Source organism: Lontra canadensis, unplaced genomic scaffold (genome assembly GCF_010015895.1).
Source record: "Lontra canadensis isolate GAN:19392208 unplaced genomic scaffold, GSC_riverotter_1.0 scaffold40, whole genome shotgun sequence".
Classification (NCBI taxonomy): domain Eukaryota; kingdom Metazoa; phylum Chordata; class Mammalia; order Carnivora; family Mustelidae; genus Lontra; species Lontra canadensis.
The window spans coordinates 222,285-237,477 of record NW_022631034.1 but is presented as its reverse complement, the minus strand read 5'-3'; the positions used below and the strand labels follow the sequence as shown (position 1 = coordinate 237,477).

Here is a 15,193-nt window from a genome sequence, read left to right as displayed (position 1 = left end):
AAAATACAAATACATCACATACTTTAAAAATGTATGAGGATGCCTCTTAGGTACAAGCGGGTGTGTGCACGAATCGGTAGAAAGCAAAGACAACTCAAGGTAAAAAGGTAAAACAACGACACCCTTGAAGCAAGTTACATCTCACAACTATCAGTTTGAAGTCTTCTTTCAAACTTAGGTATAACTGAGAAGATTAGCTCTTTCTACACAGGTCTCCTGTTCCCAAATGTGGTATCTGTTGGGCTTGTTTCTAGCTTTTAAAAAGCTTTTAAGAAGCTAGAAACAAGCCATTGGAAACCTTCCCGGTGTAGCTTGTTAATGGAATTAGAAGAGTCAGTCTACATTGCCAGGCTCTTGAAGGGTGTCTCACACTTTTTGTCTACCTTACTGAATGAGGACAGATACCACTGATTTGGGGACAATCATTTCCAATTTTGACGGTTTTCTTTCCTCTCCCATAGCCACAACCACAGCAAAATATATTACACTTCACATGATTCATTCTAACATAAATCTGAGATGCTTCTTGAATGAAATTAGACAGTTAGGTCACACATTTTGTTTTCCATTATTTTCTGAGTCTGAGTAGAACAAATCTGAAACTGAGGCATGTAAGATACAAAAGTCTTCTGACCAGAAGTTTCTAAATTGAAGTTATTTTCTACAAGGTGTGAACAACTGTCCTGGAGGATTCTGATGTCAGTGAATAAACAGTGGGCTGGGAATGGACACAACACTTGGGACTGGTCAGTCAAAAACACACCAGTGTCCCTTTTTTTGATTGAGGTGACCCCTAAATAATAGACAGACCTTTCACCATTATTTTCTTCAGGGAAATTTCCCTCGAGTTTCAAAAGTTCGTCCAATCCTTCTGAGAATGGAAGGTGTGGCGAAATTATATTGGGATGCTGATCTGATAATATAAAAAATGCCTGGGTTTCTATCTCCCATGAGCTGTTGGAAAAAGAACCCTTTGGTTGGGAATCTTTGCTAGAGAAGCATTTGCTGACTGAGCTGTTTATAAGCCCTTGCTCTTCAACAATTTCACTTGATTTAGAGCTGCCAAGGAGGGTGGCATATCTAACAGAGGGCTGCCTCCTGCTTTCATGCTCACGGGCTATCACGGTGCTCTCCAGCTCAGAGAAGTTAGCACTGCTGTGCTGGTCACGGATACAGACAGAACCCTTTTCAAGATCCGGAGTTGTCAAAAGTACAGAGACCATAGTGGTTGGTACCATCTCATCTTTATTCTTCCATGATGTGTCAACACTGATATCTTCTGAAATGGTTTCAGGCTCCAAAAGAAGAGGACCAAATATCACTGATTCTGTATGCTTGATAAAAAGATGCTCAAATGTTTCTGGCTAAAAGAAAAGACACATTTTAATGCTCAATTGTATTAAATTTCTTTTTGCTTCATTATGACATCATTGCAGAAATGAAAGTGTGAAAGGTTACTACTAAAGGACATAAGTCAACCACAAATGAACTGGGTTTTGTTTTTTTTTTTTTGGACTGAAAATGAATATGTCAAAAATCATAAGGGAGAGTCAGCAGAAGATGGTTTAAAAGTGGGATGAGACAGACTTTGGTCTGAGCCCTTCTATGACCATGGACAAGTACATTAACCTCTTTGCCTTTTAGTCTCTTCATCTGTAAAAATATGTTCAGTATTTACTTCCTGGCATTGTGGTGAGGAATAAATTAGAGAGTGTCTGAAAGTGCTTAGCTCTCAATAAAGATTGGTTATTGTAATTAAAAAGGGCTGTATTCTGAAGAATTCCTAATATTTTACAGCAAATTAGATTTCCACAAACTGAAAATTTAAACCTCCAATAATAAAAAAAAAGGAATTGAAATAAAGTTAAATGAGCAAACCAACTAGTCCAAAGACAGTTAAAATAACTACTCCATGACATAAGATATGGTACGAGGGTAAACTATTTGTGATTGTTAAGACTTATCTGCCTTACATCATACTGAAAATCTGTTTAAGAGTTTCAGAAGAGAAGAACTAATACTGTTTTGTTGAAAACAGTGATGGTGAAAGTTATGATCACAGACTCTTAAATTACTATTCCTTTTAAATAGCTTCAAATGAAAACACATACTGTGGAACATGTGGAATGAAGACAAAGACGCAAAACAAATGCACATCGTATCTTTTATAAGAATGCTGGTTACATCACAACAAAAAATCCTGCTACGCAGCCACAAATAAAGAATCTGTGTATAAAAAGCTCAACTCATACAATGTAAACATATTGAAAAAATAAATGCAAAATAAGGAATACCATGGACACATCAGACTGAAAAATTAATGCAACTAAATGAAGAGCTACTGAAAATGTGGTTCAATTCATAAGACATATACATATGGTTGAACTTCTGAATTTTACAATTTTTAAACCACTAGAATGAATTCAAATTTATTGCCTGAAATAACAATTTCCCCAACTGTTCTTCATAATGGCAAATATATTCCATATAAAAGCATAATTCATTAGCATAGTTTTAAACTCTTAAAGGAAACATATTGGTGATTATAACTATAAAAGAATAAATATACCAAACACTAAATATAATAAAAATGGAATAGACTTATATAGATATTAAAATACTGCATAATGACAGACACCATATTAACACAACCTCTTTGTTATTCTATGAACATAATGTATGAAAACTTCCCATGCCTTTCCTCTTTCTGATATAAATCTATCATTAGATTTATAATTTTCTTCAAATATTTACTTGCTCATTTTGCTTTTTCTTAAACTTACTACTATATATGTCTTGAATTACTTAAAATTCAAATGAACCTAGAAATTAAGATCACCAAATAAAGGCACTACATGCTGTCAATATGAAAAGAAAAAATACACACCAATAGCTAATAGCACACAAACTCACCTATGCTCCTCAGATGATGTTTTTGGAATACTACATGCTCTCTAAAACTTTATAATCAGTAACTAACTACTGATAATGGATAATGTCTGTGTCTTCAAATGCATTCAGATGGAAGATTTCACTAATAATTAATAAGAAGTCACATACTCATATATTATTGATGTATATTTTATCAATGGGTCATAAACCTGTATTAAAAGTATGTTCATTAAAAAATTATTTCAATCATTATATGCATCTAATTTTTCAAGAGTTTAGAATGGTCTGGGAACATATTAAATATGTAGTCAGCTGGTAGGAATGAAAGAATATCCTTTCATAATCTCATACTTAGATTTTAAGTTCTAGTGATATCAATTAAAAGTCAATGAAGGGGGAAAAGGGACCTATTCTTCCATATTTTTAGTGCTGTTCTCAAAGCCAAATAAAACTATGAATGAAATCTAAATGTAAGGGATCAATATGTTTCCTAAATTTGAATATTATTTAGGTTTATCAAACAGAAGGTTTGGTTTATTTTGAATGTGAGCAACATAACACACTTAGTATGCTGATATCATAGAAATAACAAGGGCATTTTTTCAGGAAGAAGAGTCCTGTCTTTGCCATGAACTATTTGTAAAAACTCCCTTTTTGCATCACTGTGTACCTACCTCTCTGCCTGCCAGAAGCTTTGGGTGGTTTGGTGTAAATAAATTGAATGTAGGCAAGAATTTCCTGAAGAGGCTGAATTGGAGACTGATGTGTTTTCTCATCTGGTCAGTCTGACCTGGATATGTCAGGTCATCCTGATACGAACTGTAACTTCCACTGGCCTCTGACCAGCACACACCCTAACTTCTGGCTTTCCCTGAACTGAAATCAAAGTTAGTGCCTAAGTCATTTGCAAGACTACTGAAGATGGGAATTTCCGGATTGACCCAAATTAGACAGACATAAAAACTACAAGACAGTTGAAAGAACACACACATGGGTCCATTTATAAGCTCAGGTGTCTATAAAAGAATACAAAATGGAAAATTTGGGACATAAAAATATAAACTAGATAGTTTCACTTTATCTTGTAATTAGATTCATTGTGTTTGCAAAGTTATGTGTCAGAAGCTATAGTTTTCACCTAGCTACGGCATTGTCTACTACCTGCCTAATGATATTGAATAGATATGTGGTTAGAACAGTCATAGCTTTTAATGTTTTATGACCACAAAAATGATAAATCAAAAGCCAGATACCATGAATGTTACTTTTTAAACTTTAGGTGACCCAAAGTTATCATACATTCAAACTGAATTGGACTCAGACCTATCTCTTGACCCCAAATTTACCCTTCTATTTAAAGTTCTATATCAACATCATCCACCGTACTTTAGTTCTCAATAGTTCAACCAAATATTTTTTAGATTTGTCTCCCCTTCTTCAAAATGTAAAAATCTTCTAATACTCTACAGAATGTTGGGAAGGTGGTACATTGGATTCATCTGTAGTGATCATGATTAGACTTCAAAGAATGTCCGTTCTCTGTTTAGATAAAATAAAATAAGAAAGCAAATAAAAAATCACTCACAAAGCAAAAGATGAAAGATTTCAAAAACATTTTCTGTCAGGCATGGCTTCTGGACTATGAATTCTTCTGTTATACTAGACTAATACATCTTTTTAGAGAAGAGTAAACTTTTGAATTGAGGTTGTCTCTTCTATTTTTGTAAAGCACGCCTTAACATCACGCTCTAGGAATAGTCTTGGTGACCCCAGACAAGGAAAAACTACAGAAGAATAACAGAATAAGGAGAAAAAAACCAAAGAGCTGGAAAAATAAAAAGGAGGATATTGGGAGCAACAGAAGTATTGGAGAGAAGTACTGAAACAAGAAAGAGTAAAAGAGTAGAACAGTAAAAGCAAAAATTTTAAAAATTAAGAGAGAGAAGAGCTAAAACAGTGAAGAAGACAATGACAGATCATTATCATGATTTTTCTAATCTAGAAAAAAAAATCTAGGAAACCATCTGGTCCATGTGCTTCCTTTTTTTAAAAACAAAGCAAGTGGGGCTTAAGGTTGCAGAGCTAATTAGAGCAGAGTGAGGACCTGGACTTAGTTCTTTAATTTTTTCCAGCCCAACCATCTTTCTATAAAACCATGGAAGGATGAAAAGACATCCTAAACGCAAACTGGCAGGAAAACATGTTCTTGGTTTTGCTTTTAGTACTGCTGTGATAGATTTCAGCTGACTAATACTTTCTTCTGGTTCTTAAGAACCCACAGGCATATCATAAATATTAAGAATACAAAAATAAACAAAATGGAAGTCCTAATTTAGGGGAGTGAGATACACACTTCTAAGCCCAATAATGCACTTCTAAAGAGAACTTCCCACTCAAAACTGCACCAATTCTACCCACTTCTACAAGACCACTCAAGCATTTTCAGGGGTGTTCTGCCCCAGATCTGTGAGACTGTTGTTCTTGGAACCTGCAGGTTGCTGAGCTGCTTTGGAGGCATAGAGCAGACTGTGGAATCATGGACAGTCTTTGAATCACATGGCAAAAATCCATTTGGTTTTAGCTTTCACATTCCTAAGGTAGGTTATTAACTGGAGTGTGCTCTTGTGAAAATGGACATCAACATAGAAAACAAAGAAGCAGGATTAGGACATGCCCAGTCAAAAAAAAATTACAGGTGATTTAGACTTAGAGGAAGAAAATAACAGATTAAGCAAAAATACTAAAGAAAAAAGTAAAAAAACCAAATTGGTAGCAGGGTTTTAAACACCGTGAAATTTGAATTAGAAGAAAAGGAAGTCTATTGCATCACTACATTTTCCTACAAGAATTCAGCCCTTTTTTCTTTTTGATTCTGATTTCTATATTTATTTTTCTTTTATTTTTTATTTTTTTATGATTCTGAGTTTTAAAGTATCAAGAGGAAGGGTGTAGAGGGGTATTCTGGTTCAATATGGCAGGTTGAACATGTTGCTCTCTCATCTCTGAAGAGACTCTATTAGAATGAAAGTACACAAGTAACAAATGCGCACCCACAACACAGAAGATGACCTGAGAAGGCAAGAGGGAATAAGATTCTGAATGCTGGGGTGCTTGGGTGGCTCAGGCATTAGGCATCTGCCTTCAGCTCAGGTCATGATCCCAGAGTCCTGGGATCGAGTCCCCCATCAGACTCCCTGCTCTGCGGGAAGCCTGCTTTTCCCTCTCCTACTCCCCCTGCTTGTGTTCCTACTCTCGCTGTCTCTCTCTCTGTCAAATAAATAAATAAAATCTTTAAAAAAAAAAAAGAATCTGAATGCATATCTAGGAGATAGAAAACAACTGGAAGAATGTGAACTAAAGAGGATTAGCAAAGGAAGCTACAGACCAAAGTACTTCTAGAGTGGGCTGTGGCTGAAGAGAAAGCCTGTTTGCACAGCTGAATACAGCAGACATGGTGAGGGAAGAAACGGCAGGTGAGAACACAGGAAGATATGAGACCTGAGACTGAAAACCAGAAATTATGCACGTGGAATGGGGCTCTTCCATTACTCTGCTATACACAGAAACTCCTTCATATTAGAACTACCTTCCACACCCAAATTGAGGTTTTGTTTTCAAAATCAACTAAGGACCTATCCTGGGAGTTACCAAGCAGCTATGAAGTTATTAGTGCCTGTGAGTACATTTTTCCTCATCTAGCCAGAGCCCTATCTATACAAACAAGCAATAATTCCTGCCTATAGGCACCGGGATCCCAGTCAACTCATCTACTATTTATTCTAAAACATTAAAGGAAAACAAATAATTACTAGATATTTGGGGAAAGACAGAGATAAAAGAAAAGAAAAGAAAAGCCAAGATAAACAAAAAGAAAACATAATCCTAGTACAAAGAAAACTCAGAGAATAGGAAAAAAGAGAATTTTTAAAACTATGATCCTTTAATTCATATTTCTAGTAAGATTTAAGAAAATGTTGTATGCATAAAACCAGAACAAAATATTGTGGAGGAAAAAAACCTTGCAAATTTACAAATATATCAGTAAATAAAAGTGTAACAGAAGCATTAAAATAGGATATGGCAAAGTCTCAAATTAAAACAAAAAACAAAAAAGAACATAGAGATAAGACATACAGAAGACCATGCTGAGGGTTTAACATCTAACCGATACAAATTCTAGAAATAGAGAACAAAAGAAACAGGAGGAGAGGAAATCAGCAAAGAAATAACATAATTTCTTGGATATGATCAGAGTCATGGAATTGAAATTTTCTTCAAATGGTGACCGAGTTAAATGAAAAAGAACATCCCTAGACCCACTGAAATTTTAGAACATCGAAAATGGGGAGAATATTTTGTGGATGCCTGGGTGGCTCAGTTGGTTAAGTGTCTGCCTTCAGCTCAGGTCATGACCTAGGGTCCTGGGATCAGCCTGACACTGGGCTCCTTGCTCAGCGGGAAGTCTGCTTCTCCCTTCTCCCACTGTCCCTCCCCGCTGCTCATGCTCGCTCTCGCTCTCTCTCTCTCTCTCACTCAAATAAATAAATAAATAAATACTTCTTTAAAAATGGAGAGAATATCTTAAATGCAAGAAAATCGTAAGCAACCAGCAAGGAACAAAAATCAGAATGGCATCTGGCTTCTTGGAAGCAAAACTGGGTGCTAGGTGATGAGGCAGGAATCGTTTCAAAGTTCAACTGGAAAGACTTGTCCAACGCAGAATCTTGACATTCCACCAAACCAGCAATCAATGAAGGCACCATAAGAAGAATTTCAGGCATGCAGAGACTCTGACCTCACACAAAACCTTTCTGAGGAGGTTATGTAAGGATGTAGTTCACCAAGGAAGAAGAAGAAAAGGAATATAGGAAGCAGCAGTCACTAGAAACTGGTTAAGGAAAATCCAGAGTGAGGGCTTATGGAAATTTTAGAAAAGGCCCCATCCAGAAGGTTTCCTGGGCAGAGAACACTGGGAGAAGGTATCCAGTGAAGAAGCTTATGTAATAGCAGCACAAAAACTCTTAAAGAAGCAATTAGAAACTCTAGAAAAAGCAACAATGACAACCCATAAGAACTAAAAATGAAGCCAACTAAAATTTGGCTCAATTTTGATCAACAGGTGAAATATTTCTAATATCTTAAAAAAAAATAGATTCTCCTGTGACATTAGAACTCACAAGAGTTTCACCACTCTATTACTTGTTCTGCAAATAACAGTATTTACATATTCATAGCAGTGTAAATGCAGTTTGTTGACTTTCTGTTTTTTAAACAATTATAGCACAAACATGCTATCAATCCTGACTTAACACACAGAGTTATATTTACAGATTGGGAAGTGGAGGGGGAAATGGAGGGAAAGGCAAGAGCGCTAATGTCTTTATTTTTAAAAAGGGGGAGGGAAGGGAGCTCCAAGAAGTAGTCTATTTGATGGAAATAAATGTAATCTAAGAAGATTTTTCTGAGGTTTCAGAGTAATTACTGAAAAAAATTGATAAAAGTGACAAAACGGTATGTGGTAGGATTGTGGGGAAAGGAGAAGGGCAGGAGAAGTTAAGTGTACGAGTAAATCTTCATTATTGCCAGAAATCAATATATGATGACTACATTTCATAGTGGTATAAACATATTATTTTTAGAAATATAAAGATGACCTCCCAGAGAAATTAAAAGCAAACCAGTTTGAAGTAATGGCATTTGGAGAGCAAGACTAAGGGTAGCTAAGGGTAGAGGAGGACACTATATTTTGCAATAAAGCTTCCATACTATTTCACCAGTGAACCATGCACACTGGTCATCTGGTAATGCAAAAACTTACTTTTTAAAATAATGGGACCGATATAGCTCCAGAGAACACAGAGACATATACGATCCTGATTCCTGCAGCATTGTTTGTGATAAATAGAAAAAAGCTTTTAAACAGCTTAAATATCCATCAGTAGGGGGATAGACATATAAATTGTGATATAATTATAGGACAGACTACCAAGGCCAGTCCACATGGGTAAACTATGTTAACTGTATCCACATGGAGAGATCTCAGAAAACAATGCTGAGAACAAAAATAACTTCAGAATAATTATGGAAGTCAGGTTCACATTCATTATAACCCAAAGTGTTTTTGTTCACTGGTCATAGCTGCACATATGCAGGTGTAGGGAAGTATAAAAGCACATACTGGAAAAATACACACTCTATTCTTGAAAGTGGGTGCCCCTCAGAAGGAAAGGAGGCACTGAAACTACTGAGGGGAACAAGCAGGACGAACTTGAACTGTAAATTTTATTTTAAAAATATGAAGTAAATATGCATTTAGACTCATTATGAACCAAAGGGAATGAGAATGACAGCTCAAAAAGTGGAAGAGATTAATTTTAGGGACCATTTAAGAAATCAGGTTGGATGTCGAAGGAATTACAAGTATAGGGTTACTTTCAAAAAACCAAAGTTCAAAATAATCTGAATTTAGAGTATAATTAAGGGAAATGCTTTATGTAAAAAATTATTATCTCTTTAAAAATACGGTAAATATATTTTTTAAAGATTTTACTTATTTTTTTGACAGAGAGATAGAGAGAGAGCACAAGCAAGCAGAGTGGCAGGCAGAGGGAGAGAGACAAGCAGGCTCCCTGCTGAGTAGAGAGCCCGGTGCGGGGCTTGATCCCAGGACCCTGAGATCATGACCTGAGTTGAAGGCAGAGGCTTAACCTGCTGAGACACCCAGCACCCGCACTGTAAATATTTTTAACAATGATGGGCTGTCATGGTCCTTTTGCTTTGCAATAGACTATGGGTTATTTTGTTTGTTTGTCATTTCCTTTTGTTTTAGAATTGGATATATCACCCTTTGCTCACCCATTCATTATTTGATGGACATTTGGCTTGTTTCCACATCTTGGCTACTATGAACAAAGCTGCTATGAACACTCACGTATAAATCTCCATATAATACGTGATTTCATTTCTATTGGATATATACCCAGCAGTGGAATTGTTGGGTCATATGGTAATTCTATATTGAACTACTGAAGAACTGTAAAGACCATATTTCTAAAGGGCTGCCTCATTTTACATTCCCACTGGCAGCGTCCGAGTTCTAATTTCTCCACGTTCTCACCAACACTTATTATCTGTCTTTTTGATTATAGCCATCCTCACCCGTGTAAAGTGGTATCTTGTGTTTTGGGGTTGTATTTCCCTAATAGCTGATGATGGTGAGCATATATTCATTAGTGCTTATTGGCCATTTATATAGCTTCCTTGCAGAAACGTCTATCCAGATTTCTTACTCATTTGCTAAATTTTGTGAAAGTATACATAACAAAATTTAGTCTTTCAACCATTTTTAAGTATACGATTTAGTAGCATAAGTTACATAAAGAAATATATCACTAAGATGGGACTGATAGCAAGGGTGGCAATTTGAGTCCGATGGACCTAGGTTTAACCGAAGTTTTTACAAGGACAGGATAGATGATCAAGACAAGCCATTGAACCACTCTGAGACTTGGTTTGGTCATCAGAAAATAGAAGACTATGAAAAAATTAAAGAAAATAAATGAATATAAAAGCAAAGAGTCAATAGTAAATTTGCCTTACCTGGTTTAGAAATACAGCATGAATTACACACCATTTTTCCCTTAAAAAGTATATTTTTAGCTATTTAGGAGATTAAAGTAGAAGATGAGATCTTTTTAAGTTATTGCATTTTAGATGGTTTGATTTTTATCATTAGTAAAAATCTTTGAAATTATATTCTTATATTCTTATTTCTCTTCTTATATTCTTCTTCACTTTTCAAATATTCCTATTATATTCCCCAAACTGATTTATTCCTAGACTATGTTACCGGTGTACCGGTTAAGCTCTAGAAATAAACTAGACATATTGAGGACTGGTTATACTCAAAAAATTATCTTGTAAGATTACGAAGTGAGAATTACGAAGTAAGATTACGAATATTGGCAGGGGGGGAAGAAATAAAGATAAGGATATCCACACCCACTGCAAGGATCTTAAAAATTCTCCCCACTTCTTCACTTTACTAGGACATGGGAAAACTGAGTGAGATTTCAGTCTCCTTGTGTTTAACATCTGTCACATGATCTGCTGCGACACTATGCTCATCTTCAGTGCATGCGTTTGAGACAACAGGAGAGCACAGTCTATAACAAATGCTCACTGATCCAACCTCTATCCACCAAGTGGTTCCTTTGAGCTGGCCATCTTCCGGAAAGGGGAGAGATCATTTAGTGCAGGCTCAGACTTCCTTTGCGGAGGTCAGCCTGATCATTTCCCTACCCCAGTAAATATTTAGAAACCATTTTCATGGTGGTGCAGAGGGGAGATTTGAAGAGCTTCACATATTGAAGAGAGTATTTTAGCTTCTCTTAAAAAGGCAAGAAGATGGTTATTTCCGGCACTTATGTATACTTGGATGGTGAAGCTTTAAAATTTTTGTTTATATAGATATCTAGTTTTTGTGACAAAAAAAAAAAGTTCATCTTAAAATAAAGAGCTCCTCATATATAAGAAAAATCTCCTCCTTACACTGTCTTTTAATCTTCCTATTTTCAGTTTATGAATGTGCTGTGGTCCTTCCTACCTTTGTGTTTGAAGGTGCCTTTGCCTGGGCTCTCCCCACTCCACCACAAAACCTAGCTAATGACTAATCATCTTCTAGAGCTTAGCTCAGTTGTTCCTTTCCTATCTTCACTGCTCATCCCCACCCATCCCACACACTAAGCTCAGCACACTGGATCTTTTTTTTTCACAACATGTAGCTTATAATTATTAGTTGGTTACATATGCCATATGCATATTGTTATTTCCATGATCATTGATTAATGCTTATTTCCCTGCTTGACCGTCCACTCCAGGAGTTTGTTGTTCTGATCAGTACAACCTGAAGGTACAGCACAGTGACTAGCACAGGACAGGTATTCAATAAATAGGCTGTGAATGAATAAGTAAACAAATTAATGAATTTTAAAATGAATAAACTATTTTAGAGATGGTAAAGAAGACAAGTTCTTTCTATTCCACTTTCTACTCAAGCCACTCCTCTATAACCTTACTGTCTTATTTCCCAGATAGTAAGGAAAATCTCTGAAAAATTTGTTTCCCAAGATCCTAGTCACATCCTAGACTTACATGTAAATACTTACTATGTGCTTATTGAATGAATGAAAGAATGATAAATATATATGGCTGAAATATCATTATAGCTACAATAAATGTTACGGTGTGAATTCATAATGGAAGAGAGAAGAGAGGAATAAATATTTTACTAATTGAAAAAAATCATGAGCTCTGTCTAATGGAAGGAGATTCCATGGCATACAACGCCTGATGCCATAGCTGAGAGGTGTATGGTGTGGGGCTGGTCGGACTCAAAACAAAGCGAAGTTTCTATAAAGAGAATGATCATCTTGTGCTGTCTCATCTGAAGATAAGACCGTGTCGTTTCTGCTGAAAGATCACAATTTAATCGTTTGCACTGTTATATCTACAATATCATATATTCGCTCATTTGTTCATTGATAAACTGGAGAGCAGTGTTTTTCTTGCTGCAAGTCATAGGTCAGTAGTAAGTGAAATCAATGTAGTGGGTTGCAACCAGTAATTTTTAAAAGAAAATAGAATTTTGAAAATAGCACTACATATACTGAAATCCTTTCAGTTTTACATATCTATATCTATGCATGTACTAGGCTACAAGGTAAAATGTACTGTGGGTCATGGTCAAATTAAAAAAAAATTGAAAGCCATTACTATGGAGAAGAATGAGTAATGGAACAAACAGGCTCCACAGTCAGACGAATTGGCAAGCCACGCCTGGTTCTAAAACAAGATACCTAACCACTATAAGCCTCGGGTTTTTTCTTCTATAAAATGAAAATAATGATAATTATCTCACAGTGTCATTGAAAGAATAATAATTTGAAACATCTAAAAATGTAAAATAATGATGATTAATAGTTATTGAGGCTTTACTATGCTACAAGTACCATCTTCTTTAATCCCCAAAACAAACCTTATGATGCAAGTTCCATTAAACCTCATTTTACAGGAAAGGAAGCTGAGATATTGAGGACTGAAGCAAAAATCTTAATGTATCTCAGTGATTTGCACATATATGAATGGACATGATCATGAATTACCACACGGCTTTAGTTAATTCTGACTTTAATAGTTCCCATGCAGTAGAAGTTGAAAAAATATTTGTGAGGAGTAAGACCTACCCTGGGAACTCAGAAAGCTCTTCACAATACATTGAACAGTAAAATGCTCTGGGAACTTAGAGGGAGAGAAATCTTCTGAGCTACTTTTGTTAAAGGAAAATTTGTAGAAAAGGGACTAGAGTGAAGTCTTCACCAATGTGGTGGGGTCTGTAGAAGTAAAGGGAAGAGCAAAGGCATGATCAAGGCCCAGGGACAGAAGAAATAGGATGCATAGTTTGGTAACAGATTACAGAGAGAGGTCATTGAGTACTAGCTTAAAGGGACTGAACTGTATCTTGTAGCTAAAAGGAAACCACTGAAATCACTTTAACAGTGACTAATGATAAAGATGAAATTGTTGAGACTGCTTAAAACCTCCATATGATTACTGTTTAAAACATTGTGTAGATATTTTGACATGAAAATTGAATTCTATTTTCTCAATTTTATGGGTAGAAACCCAACCTTGCTTCAGGGGAAATTATAAGAATTAATAAAACATTAGTTAAACTCTACAATTTTCTGGGGAATTCTATTATAAGATATATGTACAAATTATTTTATTATAGCTGATTATAAAGTACTTCAGCTTGAAAAAAACCATGTGCTTAATTAAATGTAAGCTTTATTAGGACAACTGCTCTTTTTTCAGATTGCAGTGTTTAAGGACAGGATTATTTATATAGTTTTTAATTGATTTAAATAATTATGAATATAATTACAGGGATTAAAAATATTGTATTGATCCTAGCCTTTACCTAAAGATAATCAATTTACACCAAAAAAGTATATCTAAATATCTGTTCTCCATTAGATTTAACCCTTAATAGTCTAATATTTATTTTATTATATACTAAAAACCAGAAGATATATAAATATAAATATATACATATATATTTTTCATATATATGTATATATACCTATGTATTTAATTTTCATATGATGAACTACCTACTAAATTTTGTTTTCATCCTAATTTCACATCTCTGCATCCTGCTATTCTTGAAAATACGTAATGGATTAAACAGAACTCATATTTAAATGAATTGAATAAAATAAGATTTAAACCTTATCCTTAAACTATTTTAAACCTTAAAAATGTTGGATGCTATATAAGGCATTCAGCATCTAAAGCACAATCTTACATATTTTGGGTTAAAAAAATTGAAAAAGGGACCTTCTGAAAATTAAGTCCTTGTGCCCAGGAACAGTTCTTGGGGTTTGGAACATCTTCCCAAAACAGCTTTTTCATTCTATAAAGGAGAAACAAAAAACATTCATATCGAAAATGTTCACAGTTAATGAATGTACAAATTAGAAATTAATCTACCAGATCAGCTACTTCTCAGTAGAATCTGATTCATTTTCACACACTACCCCATGAAGATTTCCACCAATGTTCTATCTAGATTAAAGTTAAATATCACTATAATAATAAAATAACCAACACTTACTGAAAGCTCTTTGCCAGGCACTGTGCTAAACACTTTGAGTGGATTTTTCTTGGAGAAATAATATATGAAAAGTGGCCATCGGGGTGCCTGGATGGCTCAGTTAGCTAAGCATCCAACTACTGATTTTGGATCAAGTCACAATCTCAGGACCATGAAATCAAGCCAAACATCGAGCTCCACGCTGGGCATGGAGCCTACTTAAGATTCTTTCCTTCTCCCTCTGCCCCTCCCTGCCCCTCTCAAAAAGGAAAAATAAGGGCCATCAGTTGAGTTTCAGAAACAATTCCACTTGATATGGCCCCATCGGCTCACCTGACTGAAAGATACATTCAGATTCTAAAATCTCCCATTCCTCTTTTTTGCTATAGACAGACGTTTCTGTAGAGATTTGACATGTGGGAAATAATTTCATAGGTTTGGGCCTCTCAGCACACGGTGATATGGCACCCCAGAACCACAAGAAATTCAAGCCCATTTGCAAACTAGACAGACTGGGAAGCCACACAGTGCTGATTTTTAAAAACTGGAGTGCTTCCTAATCATAAATGAACTGGCCACTCCAGGTAAATCTTCACCACTAAAAGTCCTCAACCCAAATTATACAGCTCTAAAAGCCATTGTTGC

At 35.5% G+C, this 15,193-nt stretch overlaps 1 protein-coding gene across 8 annotated transcripts in view; it reads right to left on the bottom strand.

Moving 5' to 3' along the window:
* Positions 1 to 300: 300 nt before the first annotated feature.
* Positions 301 to 15,193, bottom strand: part of LEPR (leptin receptor) — an 87,216-nt gene continuing 72,323 nt past the window's right edge. For 7 of the 8 annotated variants that reach the window (XM_032870009.1, XM_032870007.1, XM_032870008.1 and 4 more), the window contains 2 exons: positions 14,293 to 14,368; positions 301 to 1,364 (listed from right to left, as the gene is read on the bottom strand). In XM_032870009.1, the coding sequence (XP_032725900.1) occupies positions 537 to 1,364; positions 14,293 to 14,368 (904 nt within the window). In that variant the 3' untranslated portion in view covers positions 301 to 536. Of the gene's footprint in view, positions 1,365 to 2,150; positions 4,432 to 14,292; positions 14,369 to 15,193 lie in introns of those variants that run through there. The other variant, XM_032870013.1, reaches the window with a different exon arrangement.